We start from the raw sequence: 14,693 nt of genomic DNA, 5'->3' as shown, positions 1-14,693 counted from the left end.
AAGGGTCAGAAATAGTGCTTTGGTAGCTCGAGACAATATTATTTTGTGGAGATGAAATATCCTGAAATCCATAAAAAAACTTTGAAAAAAGTCCTTAAAAAATCCATAAAAAACAAAATAAAAAAATTATTATTTAGACGAAACAAGGTTACTTGCAAGATATACAAAATCCCATGTGTGGGTTAACAAAACTTTAAGGCAGGCGTTTTGGTCTGGTTTATCAACAGATCTTAAAAATCCATCGGGAAAGGGCAAAAGACTTATTATTACACACATAAGTAAAACTGGTTTTGTAGAAATGGTTTATGAATGTTTAAGTCAAAAACGAGCGGCGATTATAGTGAAGAGATAAACGCTGAGAGTTCCGAAAGGTGGTTTGCAAGTAGATTGCCCTTTTTAGAAGACAACTGTGTGATAGTTCTTGGAAATGCTTTGAACAATTGAAAAAGTACATACTACATCCTGGAACAAATAAAAAATTAAACATTAGCTATACTCAAAAGATATTCATTTTGGTGACGATATGTCAAAAGTTTTGCAATTAGTGGCCCCACATAAGACAGACTGTAATGCATGTGTCGTAGACGAAATGACACAAAATAAAACTATCTTCCATTTACCACCGTATCATTGTAAGCTCAATCCAATTGAGCCTATATGGGCTGATGCTAAAAATGTTGTAGCTGCCAAGAACAAAAATGTTAAATTTGCAGATATAAAAATCCTCTTTGATGAAGTCCTAAACAACCAAACCCCGGAAAAAAGGAAAAACTGTGTGGAGCAGGTTGAAAATACCGCAGAAAAAAAATTCTGTGAACTTAATAATAATATGGAGATCACTGTGGAATCACTGATTATAGAAGTTGCTACTAATAGTGAGAGTGACAGTTGCAGTTATTCCTCATCGGAGTAAGAATAGTTTAAACTATTTGTATTTTTTTAAAACAACATATCAATATTAAGGAAAGATTGATGTATAGTAAGTACTAAGATGCCCACTAAGATCCTGGCCACTTCGTAATATTAGGTGGCAATTTCTACGCCAAAATAGGCACGGAGAAAGACAATAATAGAAAATTTTGGAAGCAAAGGCAGAAATGATACAGGCAAACAACTATTAACTTCTCTCTTTTAAAACAATCTTTATAAATTAAGCAGCTTTTTTACAAATCACAGAAGATGGAAATTGGAAAGCCTTGATGGAAATACAAGGTATGAAATCGACTATTTTTTAACAAAAAAAAATTACTTAAAGATTTATATATGTTAAACCAGTTTACTACAAGATGTGATCATATAAGTTGTTAAGAGCGAAAATAGAGTTTCGGAGATATCGTCCGAAAAAGAAATGATAAATAAGAAACAACCAAAGAATAGGACAAAACTTATTAATATTCAGGAGTTCGAAAATATATTGGTAATTCATTGAAAGACACAACAACAACAGACATTGCGTTGCATTTAATAAATTCATGCTTATGTTTGTTTTCTGTAATGTTTCCCATAATTTTTAATGTGGTACGCTGCCACAAGAATTTCGTAGGTCTACATACAATAAATGTACTTCTTGATTAATGGCTATTTTATTTTCAATAATATGTGTAATGCAAAACAAATGGTCAACAGTAGATCTACCTGCCCTAAATCCTGGCTGTTCCTCAGTCTTTATATTCGCTTTCTATTCTGTTTTTAATTACTTTTCAGTACACTGTACTAATCGAGTTTGTCACGTCAATGCCTCTCTAATTTTTACATTCATCCCTTCTGCCTTGTTTGTGTATAGTGGATATGAATGATGTCTTCCACTCCTCTGGGGTTGCCGTTACATTATTGCAGTTTTGGAACAGTTTAGCTAAACTTGTATATAGTTTGGTTGTACCGTGTTTAATAAACTCTGCAGGGATGTTACCTAGACCTGGTGCTTTGTTATTTTTTAGATATCTACGTACATCTTCTCCTTCTTTCGTTGTTATTCGTATGGGCGAAGTTAAAATATTTATAATTTGTGTTTCGTTGCTGTCTTTAAATTGTGGTCTATCTTTCCTTATGAGTTTCTCCAAATATTGGTCCCAGTCATTCACTGTTATTGTTGACACTCTATATGTCTATGTATGTCTCTCTTCTTATCTTGTCGTAAATATTTTAAGACTCTCCAACTTTTTGTGCTCGTTTGTCTTCCTAGATGTGAATTTATCATGTTACACTTTTGTTGCCATGGTTCATTTTTCTTCCGACATATCATTTTTCGTACTTTAGCTTGAGACTCCCTGTAGATTATTTTATCCGTTATATTCTTTGTATTTAAAAATTTTTGATATTGATCTCTTTTCTTCTTTATTCTTGTTCTATTTCTTCTTCAAACCAATATGGAAGTTTTCTTTGATTCTGTATTTGGTATCCAATGGCTTCTGTTGCTGCCTCCTGAAGACACCTTTTTATGTAAGTGTAATGTTCTTCATTATTATTAAATTGTTTATTGTGCAATTTTTGATTTAATCTATTTCTGTATAATTTTCTTACGCTTTCTTATTCTAAGCTGATTAGGTTATACTTCTTCTGTGTTTCTTTCTCCCTTTCATTTTCTTCTTTTTCTTGTTTAGGTTTATTTACTCCAAATGTGATCTTAGCTCTTAATAAGTGATGATCGATTTCACAGGTAGCTCTCTCAATACTCTTACATCTTGTACAATCATATTTGTCTTTTGTCGTATGATTGTGTAGTCTATGATTGATTTTAACCCTCTCGTATTTTGCGTCCTTGTGTACTTGTATATGTCTCTGTGATGAAAAAATACATTTGCAATTTTCATTTCAATTTGTTCGCCTAATGATATTAGTCTCGTACCATTATCATTTACGTGGTCCTCTCCGAATTGATCTATAACTTCGTAATGGTTTTTTTTTCCAGTTCTGCTGTTTAAGTCTCCCAAGATAAAAATTTCTCGAGATGCGCTGACTTTTGCAACCTTTAAATTCAAGTTCTCAAAAAAATCGTTTTTAATGATTACTGGTGCGTCATCATTTACTGCGTATACACCCAACATTGTCCATTTGTGTTCTCTAATCGTAAGGTTCATTTTTATCATTCTTTCGTTTACGGCTTCCAAGTAGTTATGTATTTCCTTAGCTTCCTACATATTAATATTAAAGTTTTAAGAAAGAGTCTACAAAAGGGAAAAAGGAAATAAGAAACAGAGCTGGAGAAGAACCTACGAACATAGATGAAATATTAACAATAGTCGAGGAGTTCTTCTTCTATTAACAATAGTCGAGAGCTATATAGATCAAGAAAAAAAATAATAATACGCAACCTCCAATTATAGTAAAAACTAGTGTACTTAACCAAGGATCAGATTGAATGCCGGATATAACAAAATCAGAAATCAAAGAGGCCCTGAAGAAAATCAAAAATAATTGACCTTTATAAATAGAAATAGAAATAATAAGCTTTATTGTCACTAAAAATCGTACAATTTTATGTCAGACAAAAAAGATAATAAAATATACAATCCATTGCATAATTTAAATAAATTACAAATTGCATAATAAAACCTTACAAACTAATAAGTTTAAGTTGCTGCATGTGATACCCAAATATACATACATAAAAATACTTTAGTTACTTGTACCTAATCGTGCTATAATTTCTTAGTTATTCATTAGGAAACTCTTTCACTGAATAATATGGTCTTTCGGATAAATAGGCTTTAGTCAATTTACGGAATTTAAGGAAAGAAGTTGTAGATTTAAGTTGCAAAGGGAGATGGTTGTATAATTTTTTTGCCAAATATAATATAGATTTCTTTACTAACTCACTGGACGGGATCGGTAAATACACATCAAAGTTTGAATTTCTGGTGGACTAGTCATGATTAGGTCTTGCTGAAAAAACATGTAGGTGTTTACGAATTAAGCAAACAGTTTCTAATATACATAAAGAGTTAAGAGTTAAAATCCCGTGATTTTTGAAGTAGCTTCTGTAATGTGTTATTTTATTGAGGCCAAAAAGATACCGTATTGCTCTTTTTTGTAATTTGAAAATAACATCAGATTTAGCAGCTGTACTAGAACCCCAAAAAGGAAGGCCCAATCGAAGATGAGACTCGAATAAAGAAAAATATGTTATATTGGAAGATGCTAAATTGATTTCCTTCGAAACAGATCTTATTGCATAGCAGGTTGAGGCTAGTTTTTTACTTAACAAATCGATATGAAGGGACCATGTAAGGTTGCAGTCTATAAAAATACCAAGAAATTTTACACAATCAACGATACTGATCTGGCTGTTATTAAAAAGAAAGGATTGAAGAGTTCCTTTACAGGATAATGCTACTGTCTGATCCACGTTATCCACTATTAATTGAAAAAATTCCAATATTCCAACCGACTAGAAAAACGCTTCTATGATTCTATTGCATAAAGCAGGAGATAAAGCAAACGTATATAATATATACCTACAGGCAACAACATTAAATTACATACTAATAGTAATCGCAGCAAAATGGAGCGGCAGGTTGCACAAGGAGAACCAATGTTACCTTAAGTTTTTAATACTGTGTTGAAACATGGATTGGCTGACAAGGCTAACAAGGGAAATAAAAATAGATAGAGAATATCTAAACAACTTACGTTTCGTCGATGATATTGTCGTAATAGCTGAGGACTAAGGAATGGTAAGAGAGATGGTACAGAAACTCGTTGTGGCTACAGAAAATATAGGTTTAAATAGGTTAAAAATAATGACAAATTTAGTACCTAACCAGAACATTAGTATGGGTGGGTAAGAAGTAGATCTCGTAGATTATTATCAAACACTCAATCAATCAATATTCTTTATTTCATCTGTATTGAAATGGGTCAAATACAATCTATGATCAGCAAAAACTATAAGTACATAAAAACATTTAACATAAAAACATATAAATTATACACAAAAACATACAAATTGTTAAAAAGATGCCTAGAGTTAGAGTATTCCTCTAACGAATAGAAAGTGTTTACCAGAAGTAAGTCCTTAACTGTTCTCTTAAATACATAAATATTTCACTCTTTAACATAATTAGGTAATTTATTATACAAACGAACGCATGTTGGGTAAGACCCCTTGCCCACAACGGTCATGTGACAAACAGGGGTTACCAAATCATTTCTGTAACGAAAATTGTAGCCGCTCATTGAGGAAACATCATTTCTGCAAATAAAATTGCATCTATGTCTTTACATAAACAACACAACTGAAAATATACAGCGAAATTACCCAACAAACTAAGCAATATTGCAAAATTGGCTGTACATAAGCAAAATAGTAAAGTTTTAATATATCTAGGGAGACAAAATTCCAAAAGTTGCCATAGAACATAACAGTGCACAGACAAACTTCCCACTGCATAATTAACGTGAGAGCTCCAAGACAAATTAGAATCCAGGTAAACACCTAACAACTTAGTGGAGTGGCTATTTACCACTGACCCATTGTCAAGTTTTACTAATGGACTCATCTGCATAGTAGAAGGTGAAAAGGTTACCATATTGGCCTTTGATCCATTTAAGATTAGGGCATTATTTAAATAGTAATGAGTCATATTTTTGGAATTTATTTTTGGAATTAAGTGCAACTGTGGTATCGTCAGCCAATTGAGTGACATAACAGCCTGATTGCTGTTCCGTTTTCTACTCGAACACTTATTGCATTAGAAAAATTATCTAATGAATTTCGAACCAAACATGTTGAGCTATCGTTTATCAGTTAATTTAAATAATCATTGACGAAAATTAAAAATAAAAGAGAGCCAATGATACTTCCCTATGGAACTCTGGAGAGGACACTTTCTTCTGAAGAAAATATTATATTCCCATTCACATTGACCTTGGTATGAAAAAAGCTATGGATTCACTTTAACGCAGTTCCTATTACACCAGTATGATAAAGTTTTTCCAGCAGTATTGGATGATTTACACTGTCAAAAGCTAGTGCTAAGTCAAAAAACAAACAGATAAGTTTATTACCCTTATCAAAGTTCAATAAAATATAATTGCACAGCGCTAGTAGTGCATCTTGCACACTTATATATAATCTAAAAAATATAATAATATAATATAATATAAATACCTAGAACATGACATTATGATAGGCAGGGAAAACCAGACTCGTGAACTGAAGGGAAGATTCAGTCTTGGGTGGGCAGCACATGAAAAACTAAGAGAAACTTTTAAAAGTGAGCTACCAATATGCCTAAAGAGAAAAGAGTATTTGATCGATTCGTCCTCCCAGCGTTGACATACCGAGCAGAAACACTTTCTTACTCTTTTTTTTTATTTTGTCTCGCAAAGTTACTCTCGCAGAGTTACTCTCGCAGAGTAACTCTACGAGACACAATAGAAACGAAGAGGTGAGGAGAAGAACCAAGGTGATTGACGTAATCGAAAGGATAGCTAGGCTAAAATGGAGATGGGCAGGACGAATGGCCGCCAATATTTGTCAGTCGCACTGTATTCTCAACAGTAACCGCTCTATCATCTATCTTTTTTGTTTTATTTTTTCCTATTGCTAACCAAGAACTTGGACAATTTCTTCAAGAAAATCCATCCACAAGTTGATTTGACAGAATGCTTGTGATCACTACTTGTGTTTCAGGTTTTACTCGAGGGTACTTATTTAAAGCTGAAATTTTGTACATAATAAGCGCATTTACAATACTAGCATCGACAAAATTGTTTCAAAGTTTCAACCACCACCTTCGAAAATTTTAGGCAATGCTGCAGCAAGAATGAAGATGATCGAAAAGATTAATTTCACCAATATTTCGATTATAATTTATTTTTATTTAATTTTATTTAATTTTATTAAATTTTATTTAATTTTATTTAATTTTATTTAATTTTATTTAATTTTATTTAATTTTATTTAATTTTTTGTAATTTTATTTAATTGTATTTAATATTATTTAATTCTATTTTTTTTTATTTTTCTTTAATTTTATTTATTTTATTTAATTTTGTGAAATTTTATTAAGTTTTATAAAATTTTATTTAATTTTATTTAAGTTTATTTAATTTGATTTAAAACAAATATTTTAAAGTTAAAATTAACATGCTAATTAGTCAGTATTATTAAAAAGTATCTTTAATTTAACAAAAAACAAAAAAACATAAAAATTATAATCTTAAATTATTGTACTTATTTAAATTTTTTTAAATAGTCCCCCATGCTTGTCTTTTTGGTAGTAGTTGAATTTAATTTTGAAAATATGGATTTCTTCACGTTTTGAATGATTACGGACTGATGGTACCCGGTGGGTTCTTCTTGTATTGCTTCAGCTCTTCGTTTTATAGCGGGTGGGGTTAATTTTTTTCCAAGCTTCTCCAGAAATAGTTTTTTGCGATGTTTTATGTTACTTGTGTGTTTCATTCAGGAGTTTTCATATTCCATAAAACGAAAGCATTGTAGCATGCAACATCCAAAATGTTAAACAAAATACGTCCAAAAGGGCCATCTTCTTGTTGATCTTTTGCATGTTTATTTTCAGATTATTTATCTAAAATATCAATTCCACTTTTGGTTTAGTTGTAATCCAAAATAATCTTTAATTTAAACTTTTGGTCTTCACCAGAAATTTCATTTTTCTTGTGTAAGGTCGATAAAAATACAACAAATTTGTTAAGCTTGGTTATAAAACTAAAATAATGTTTCTAGTAAACAAAAATTTTGAAGGATACAGAGGACGATCTGTCATTTCAAGCAATGATTTGAACAGACCCTTTCTATTTTTTCTAATAGTACCCAAAAGTGCTAAATTTTGGATAAGAGTTTTTCAGATAAAGCAATGACAGTAAAAAAAAACAAATTTAATTTGTATTATTTCGACCAGACCTCTACCAACGTTCTGCAAGTGTTTTGATTTCTCTCGGGTTACGTTCTCGTATCCAAATTATTAAATCAAATATAATTCCAAATACTTAATACTAAATATATCCCGACTTGGAGAAGATTAATTAATAGGACGCGTAATTTGTATTTAAATTATGCACCTTCTTATAAGATTATATGACTCTTCCACATAATATAAGTATACCAAAGAAAGAACGCATTTTGACTAGATCAACTTAAATTCAATCCTACATTTTTTTCTCGTTCTTACTCTTATACGCAACTATGAACTCAATAGCTCTCTTATTACTCAAGAATCATTGACATTATACTATAAAAAAAATAAATTGAAGGCATTCATGCATGTCTCAATATTGTTGTGAAGCTATTTTCTTGTGGCATGTTAAAGTAATTACTATTTAAATGGGAATAAGCCACAATTAAAGGTTAAAGTACGTTTATTGACGTTTCAATCTCCACTTCGGAAATTGTTCTCAAAATACAAATATTAGTCAATTAAATAAATTTTGTTTTTTTATTAGAAGCGTTTTAAATATTTATTTTTCAGTTCTACATTAAGTAATAAAATTTTGTTCCCCTTTTACATTCAGATCATATACAACGTTTCTCATTTCTGCTTTTACACCAACCCTAACGTTTTGAGTTGTTATTTTCGCTACAGTACTTTTTTTTTATTTGATCGGAACATTTTATTCTTCGGGGAAAATCTATGAAATGAGCTACAGCATATTGCCATTGGTGTCTTAGAAATCTAACAAAATTGTATTGTTCTAAATACTAATTTTCTTATATAACAACTTAAAAAAATTTGAAACAATTAACACAGTTTTATACAAAAACCAGTGTTTATAAATATTTTCTAACATCATAAAATATTCTTTCGTATAGATTTTTTCAAAATACTCCAATTTCAAAACAGTGAACGCTATTGTAACAACCATCTTGAGATTCTATTTTATATTTTAAAATTGTATGCACCATTCAAGGCACTAGCTGCATCCTATAAAATGAAGGTCTTTCAGACAGTGTTATTATGGAATATTACAGTGTGCAGAACTTCGAATATTAACGATAAATTTGGCACACAAAGAAAGGAGTACAAAATACAGAAAAGACAATTTAGTTATTTTTTCAATATCATAATATACAGGAATTATACAAATATGAAAAATAAATTTCAGATCAAAAGGAAAGTTAGCTTTTTTGTTTCAAAGTATGTTTCGACAATTGACATAGGTACAGTTTACATTTTTTAAAGTAAATTTAAATTAAATTCATTTTTCACATATTAGAGTGCATAAATTTGTGTGCTTTTAAGTTTAACAAAATTTTAAAGTTACAATATTTTATGTTACAAATGTCTTTTGGGTTTGGCCCTTAAATAGTGTTGACAATTAAGAACTATACGCGATTTGCATGATAGCTCAGTTTTTGTGACAATATTTTACAACGTTCTTTAGAGGACTATCCAAGGATGAAAAAAAATATCAGTAACTTGTATCAGGTTTGTGCAAAAATATTACTTCCAACGTCATAAAAACTGTGCTCTTAATAACTTCTAACCGGAGTATATGTGTTTAGCTAGAATGGTGGAGTTGAATTATTAACATTGGCGACATTTATCGCCCATGTCTCAGAATTATAGATAAGGATCAAAACTGGACCGAGGTTCGGGCACCCTGTCACTGTTCAATGGTTTTGATCTTTCTGATGAAACTCATTCTCAGGTTAAACACATGCATTTTACCGAACAGAATCACTACTTTTATTAAGAAGTATTATTGTTAAATAAAGTCGATCGGATAGCCAAGCGGGCTGGGCGGCTGGCTTCTCCTTCGCTTCAATGCGAGAGATGTCAGTTCAAATCCCCGGCTCGGTGAACAGAAAACAAAAAGGCTAACGCAGTAGTTTAAAATTCTAAAAATGAATCTGCGGCTTAGTCTAGAATATGCTGGTATCTGAATATGCCATAGATCCCTACCGGAAGGGCGTGGAACGCTTAAATACCGGGTATATATATATATATATATATATATATTATTGTTAAAAACTCCTATCACCCTTTCTTAATTAACAAATATCTTCTTTCTATATGTCCCCTGTCTGTGGGATAGAACATACCAGAGTCAGATATAGTCTGAAATATAATGAAGATTACAAATGAAAAATAACGATGAAATTAAAGATATTTAGTTGACAGAATATTTAGTAAATATACAGTTAATTGAAGGTTTGAATGAAAATTTGGACGACAACTATTTTTAGAATAAAAATAGTAAAATAAAAGATAAAGTTAATACGTGAATAATATCAAAAGAATGAAGTAAAATAATTACTAAAAAAAAATATCAAATATGTGACATTTATAACGTTACAAGGTATTAAAGAAATTTTGAAATTTTTTTTTGAAAAACTTAAAACTAAAACAGTTATCCTCTCCACTTTCCATGCCGATCTTTCGAAAGTACCTTCGTTTCGAAGGGCTGTTCGATACGTTTTTTAAAAAATAGTCGCTAACTTCGCTCCTATTAGTTATAGGTTTTTTTATTGTGAGTTTTTTTACCAGCTATCCAATGGTTGTACGTACAAGTCTGTATCTTGAAAAATATAGAAGTTATTACAATTGTTTATAAGTAAAAAACATACCCCTTTTTCAAACGTTTATTTTGTAAATAATTTCAATAAAAACGCAATATGCTTTTAAATTCTGAGATAGCTTAAGTTCTAAAGAATCCTATTAAATTTGCTAAATTTGTCTAGCATCATCCATAGAGCAAAATCAATAGTTTAAATAATTAGCCTCAGGGATAAATAAATTAAATAACTTTTAAACTATTTGACCGATCGGGAAGAAATTTCACACAAATTTAAAAGACGGTAACTGCTCGATGTTTAAATGTAGTAATAACATTTTATTTGGTTAATAAAAAAATTAATAAAAGTTATAAATTAGTGCAAAAAAACTGCTTTTTTGCGAATATCTCCGTAAATTGTTTATCAATTTTAATTTAAAAAACGGAAAAATAAAGATATTCTTGATATAAAAAAATTGTATAAATAGTGTTTATTTAAAATATAAGGTAAAAAATTTATAGACAAAAAATCAAATTGTGACCATAAATTATTGTAAAAAAAAACGCAAGGTAAAAATACGAGTACCTTTTCATCTATTCGTCATCTAGTAACCACCACCTATGTCTTAAAAGCTTCAGATAACTGGGAAACATTTTTCGACCTTTCTTTTAACCAGACCGGACTACTAAGATTATTGAATATGAAATGCTAAAACAACTTTCATCATTTCTAAAAAATCAACCGAATTATTACAAAACATTAACATGGATTTCGAAATAGATTTTCTACTTCCACAGCCATTAACAGTTTGTATAAGGAAGTTTTAATCTTAATTGAAAACATTGGAAATGTAACTGCCATATTTTCTGACCTCAGTCATGCTTTTGATTGTATGCAACACTATGTATTCCTCGATAGATTGTACAGATGTGGTGTTAGGGGAATTGGCTATAGTTGGTTTGAATCATCGAGTTAGAATCTATGAGCATGTCCAGTCCGATTGTTAATAAGAATGGAGTACCACAGGGCTCCATATTGGGACCGATATTATTTATTTTGCATATTAATGAACTACCATATGTAATGTCTGATGCATTTGTATCAGTTTATGCAGATGACTCAACAATGTTATATCGTGATAAAGACATAAATTTTTTACAAAATAAAATAACATACTCACTGAAGACCTTTTCTGATTGGTCCAGTAATCAGTCGCTCCTGTTCAAGTTAGGAGTAACTTTCTACTCTCATTTATCGTTTAAGACTCATTGTTGGAATACGTGTAAAAAGTTCAACTCTAAGTGTTATCAATTAAGAAATTTGGGTAGAATGCTTAGTCTGCACTACCTTGAAAATGAAAGAGGAGAAAAATTATAAAACTTCTTAGAACAACAAAATTAATATGCCATGAACACACACTTCAAGAAACCAGAAAACCGAAAACGGACGTGGATATCTTCTGATAAAAAGACAAAAAACGAAATCCATTACTTTTGGTGTCGGAACAAAGACATTTTTGAAGATAAACTGCTCTCAATCGATTTACAACTGGCAGCGATTATTGCCTTTTAACAGCAAGGATTCATATTAAACAGACGAAAACTAGTAGAAACAGGCCACATAATTATTGCAATTAGATAGATTAAACTAAAATGATAGAAAAGAGATAAGTAGAAAAAAGTCTTAAGAAAAGAATTTGTAGAACATTATTACCAAGAATACTCCGACATTAACAATTAATAAAGAAATGCAACGAAAGCTCTTGAAAGCAAAACTGACTGTTGCAAAGAAAACGAAAAATAAAGAAGACAGAATAAGTGACAAAACAAAACGGTTGATGGAAAAGAGGCGCACATTTCTAAGCAAAGGAAAGCTAAACACCAATGATTTCAAAGAATTGAATAAACAAATAAAGAAGGAAGTTAAGGAAGATTTAAGGATCTATAATGAAAACAAGGTAAAAAAAAATAATGGAAAGGAACCGAGACCTGAAATGCCTAATATCAAACTTAGGAAAGCCTATAATAATCTCATTGAAAAATAAAGATGGAAAAAAATAAGAGAAAAGACCAAAATCCCTAAAAGTTACTCAAACATTTTACCGTGATTTATATTCCTCAAACAAGAACCCAGATAACACTGCAAAGAAAGATCTTAAAAAAAAGATAACGAATGTCAACTCAGAAATATTCTCTAACATAGAATCCTTCGAAATAAAAAAGCTATGGCACAACTAAAGTATAATAAGGCTCCGGGCCCAGATGGAATACTTGTAGAAATGTTGAAGGAGGGAAGTGAAATTTTTTTTTTCAACGAATGCCTTTACAAAGGAGAAGTCCTAGATGATTGGAATGAAAGTTTGACAATACTTCTCTTCAAAAAAAACAGGCAAGTTCTGAAGAACTATCCCCCAATCTCCCTGCTGTCCCAAATGTACAAACTGCATATGAGAGTAATAACTAACAGGTTAACGTCGAAACTCGATAGCTATCAACCGATAGAGCAGGCAGGATTCTGAAAGAGTTACAGTACAGCGGATCATCTTCTTACAGTCATTGGCTTTGTTGATTATGAAAAAGCATTCGACTCCATAGAACTTTGGGCAATAAAGAGAACTATGAACAACTGCAGGACAGACTCCGATACAAAATGCTCATACCTAATATTTACAAGAAAGCTACAATGAAAATACGAATAGATACGAAAACCAAAGTTATACCAATCAACAGAGGAGTTCGCGAGGGAGATGTTATCTCACCAAAGCTATTTACACTTGGACTGGAAGACGTGTTTAAAGACATTAACTTGGTAGATAAAGGAATACATGTTAATTGAAGAAAACTAAGTCATTTAAGATGGAAAGGATAAAAGATGGATCCACGAAATACAACAATGGAGACTATGGTTAGGAAATAGAAGTAGAGGAAGACCACAAATGAGATGGACTGATGATATTAAAAAGATCGGAGGACACCACTAGAAACAAGAGGCGCAAAATAGAAAATACTGGATTGATTTGGGGGAGTCCTATGTCCAAAGTTGGACTACTTAAGACTGAAGAAGAAAAATACCTTGTATACCCTGCGATTGATATTTTGTTAATGCCTATGTATGTTATATTTTTTAACAGTTTTTATGTATTGTTATGTCAATAATCCTAAATGGTTAAAGCAAAATAATTAAAAAAAAATCATCAGCATCATCATTTGTGCTACGACCTGAGTTAAGCCTGACATTACTGAGCTGATTCCTTAATTTGCTCCTGTGCTGTGTAGCTTGATGCCAGTTGACAACACCAATCTTTTTGGCACCCTCATTTATACAATCCCCCATCCAAAGCTTTTCCTACCTCTTCGTCTAGTTCCCTTGAGCTTCTTCAATACCAAGCGTAGTACACTGTAGCTTGCATTTTCTCTGGTTAGATATCCTGCATACCGTGAAGCCTAATTTTTATTGCAGTTACTACATCTCTGGCTTCAGCTAATTTCTTACACTTTCTGTATAGTTAACAGTTATATCGACAACCTTAGGTTCAATTTTTTTTATTGGACATAAGATTTTGCTAGTAGTAATATAAGATACACCCGAATAATAACGAACAGATTAGAGACAAAGCTGGATTTTTACCAACCTCGCGAACAAGCCGGTTTCCGCCCTAATTACGGCACAAACGATCACCTGCAGTGCCTAAAAACCCTGATAGAAAAAACTAACAAATATAACCGTCCCTTGGCATTGATATTTGTTAACTTTAAAAAGGTGTTTGATACAGTGGAACTACTGTCCATCTTAAGGGCACTACAAGATTGCAGGTCGACCACAGATATTGTAATATAGTTAAAAATATATATGAAAATGCCACAACAACCATAAGTCTTCATTCAGCAACTAATAAAATAAAGATAAAAAGGGGAGTCAGGCAAGGTGATACCATGTCACCAAAGCTGTTCATTACCGTTCTTGAGTATGGATTCTTGAGTATGCATTTAAAAGACTAACATGGCAACAGAAAGGAATATCCATCGATGGAGAAAGATTAAACCATTTACGTTTTGCGGACTATATCGTGCTTCTGTCAGATAATCTGGGAGAGATCAAAGACATGCTCCAAGAACTGAATGACATACTACAAGAAACTGAGCTAGAGATAAATTTCGAGAAAAACAAAATGATGATCAATATGGTTCCCAGCGAAGAGATACAGATCAATAACAACAAGGTAGAACTAATC

General features: G+C 31.4%; 1 protein-coding gene across 1 annotated transcript; it reads left to right on the top strand.

The window, feature by feature from the left end:
- Positions 1-523: 523 nt before the first annotated feature.
- LOC140433928 (uncharacterized) lies at positions 524-913 on the top strand. Its single transcript, XM_072521900.1, has one exon. The coding sequence runs from the start codon at positions 524-526 to the stop codon at positions 911-913; it is 390 nt and encodes a 129-aa protein (XP_072378001.1).
- Positions 914-14,693: the final 13,780 nt, after the last annotated feature.

Source organism: Diabrotica undecimpunctata, chromosome 2 (genome assembly GCF_040954645.1).
Source record: "Diabrotica undecimpunctata isolate CICGRU chromosome 2, icDiaUnde3, whole genome shotgun sequence".
NCBI classification, from domain to species: domain Eukaryota; kingdom Metazoa; phylum Arthropoda; class Insecta; order Coleoptera; family Chrysomelidae; genus Diabrotica; species Diabrotica undecimpunctata.
The sequence above is the reverse complement of the archived record's forward strand: the minus strand, read 5'-3'. Positions and strand labels throughout refer to the sequence as shown.

What these genes read in the sequence shown, in the direction of transcription:
- LOC140433928 (XM_072521900.1), top strand. Translation starts at nt 524, where the DNA reads ATGTCAAAAGTTTTGCAATTAGTGGCCCCACATAAGACAGACTGTAAT.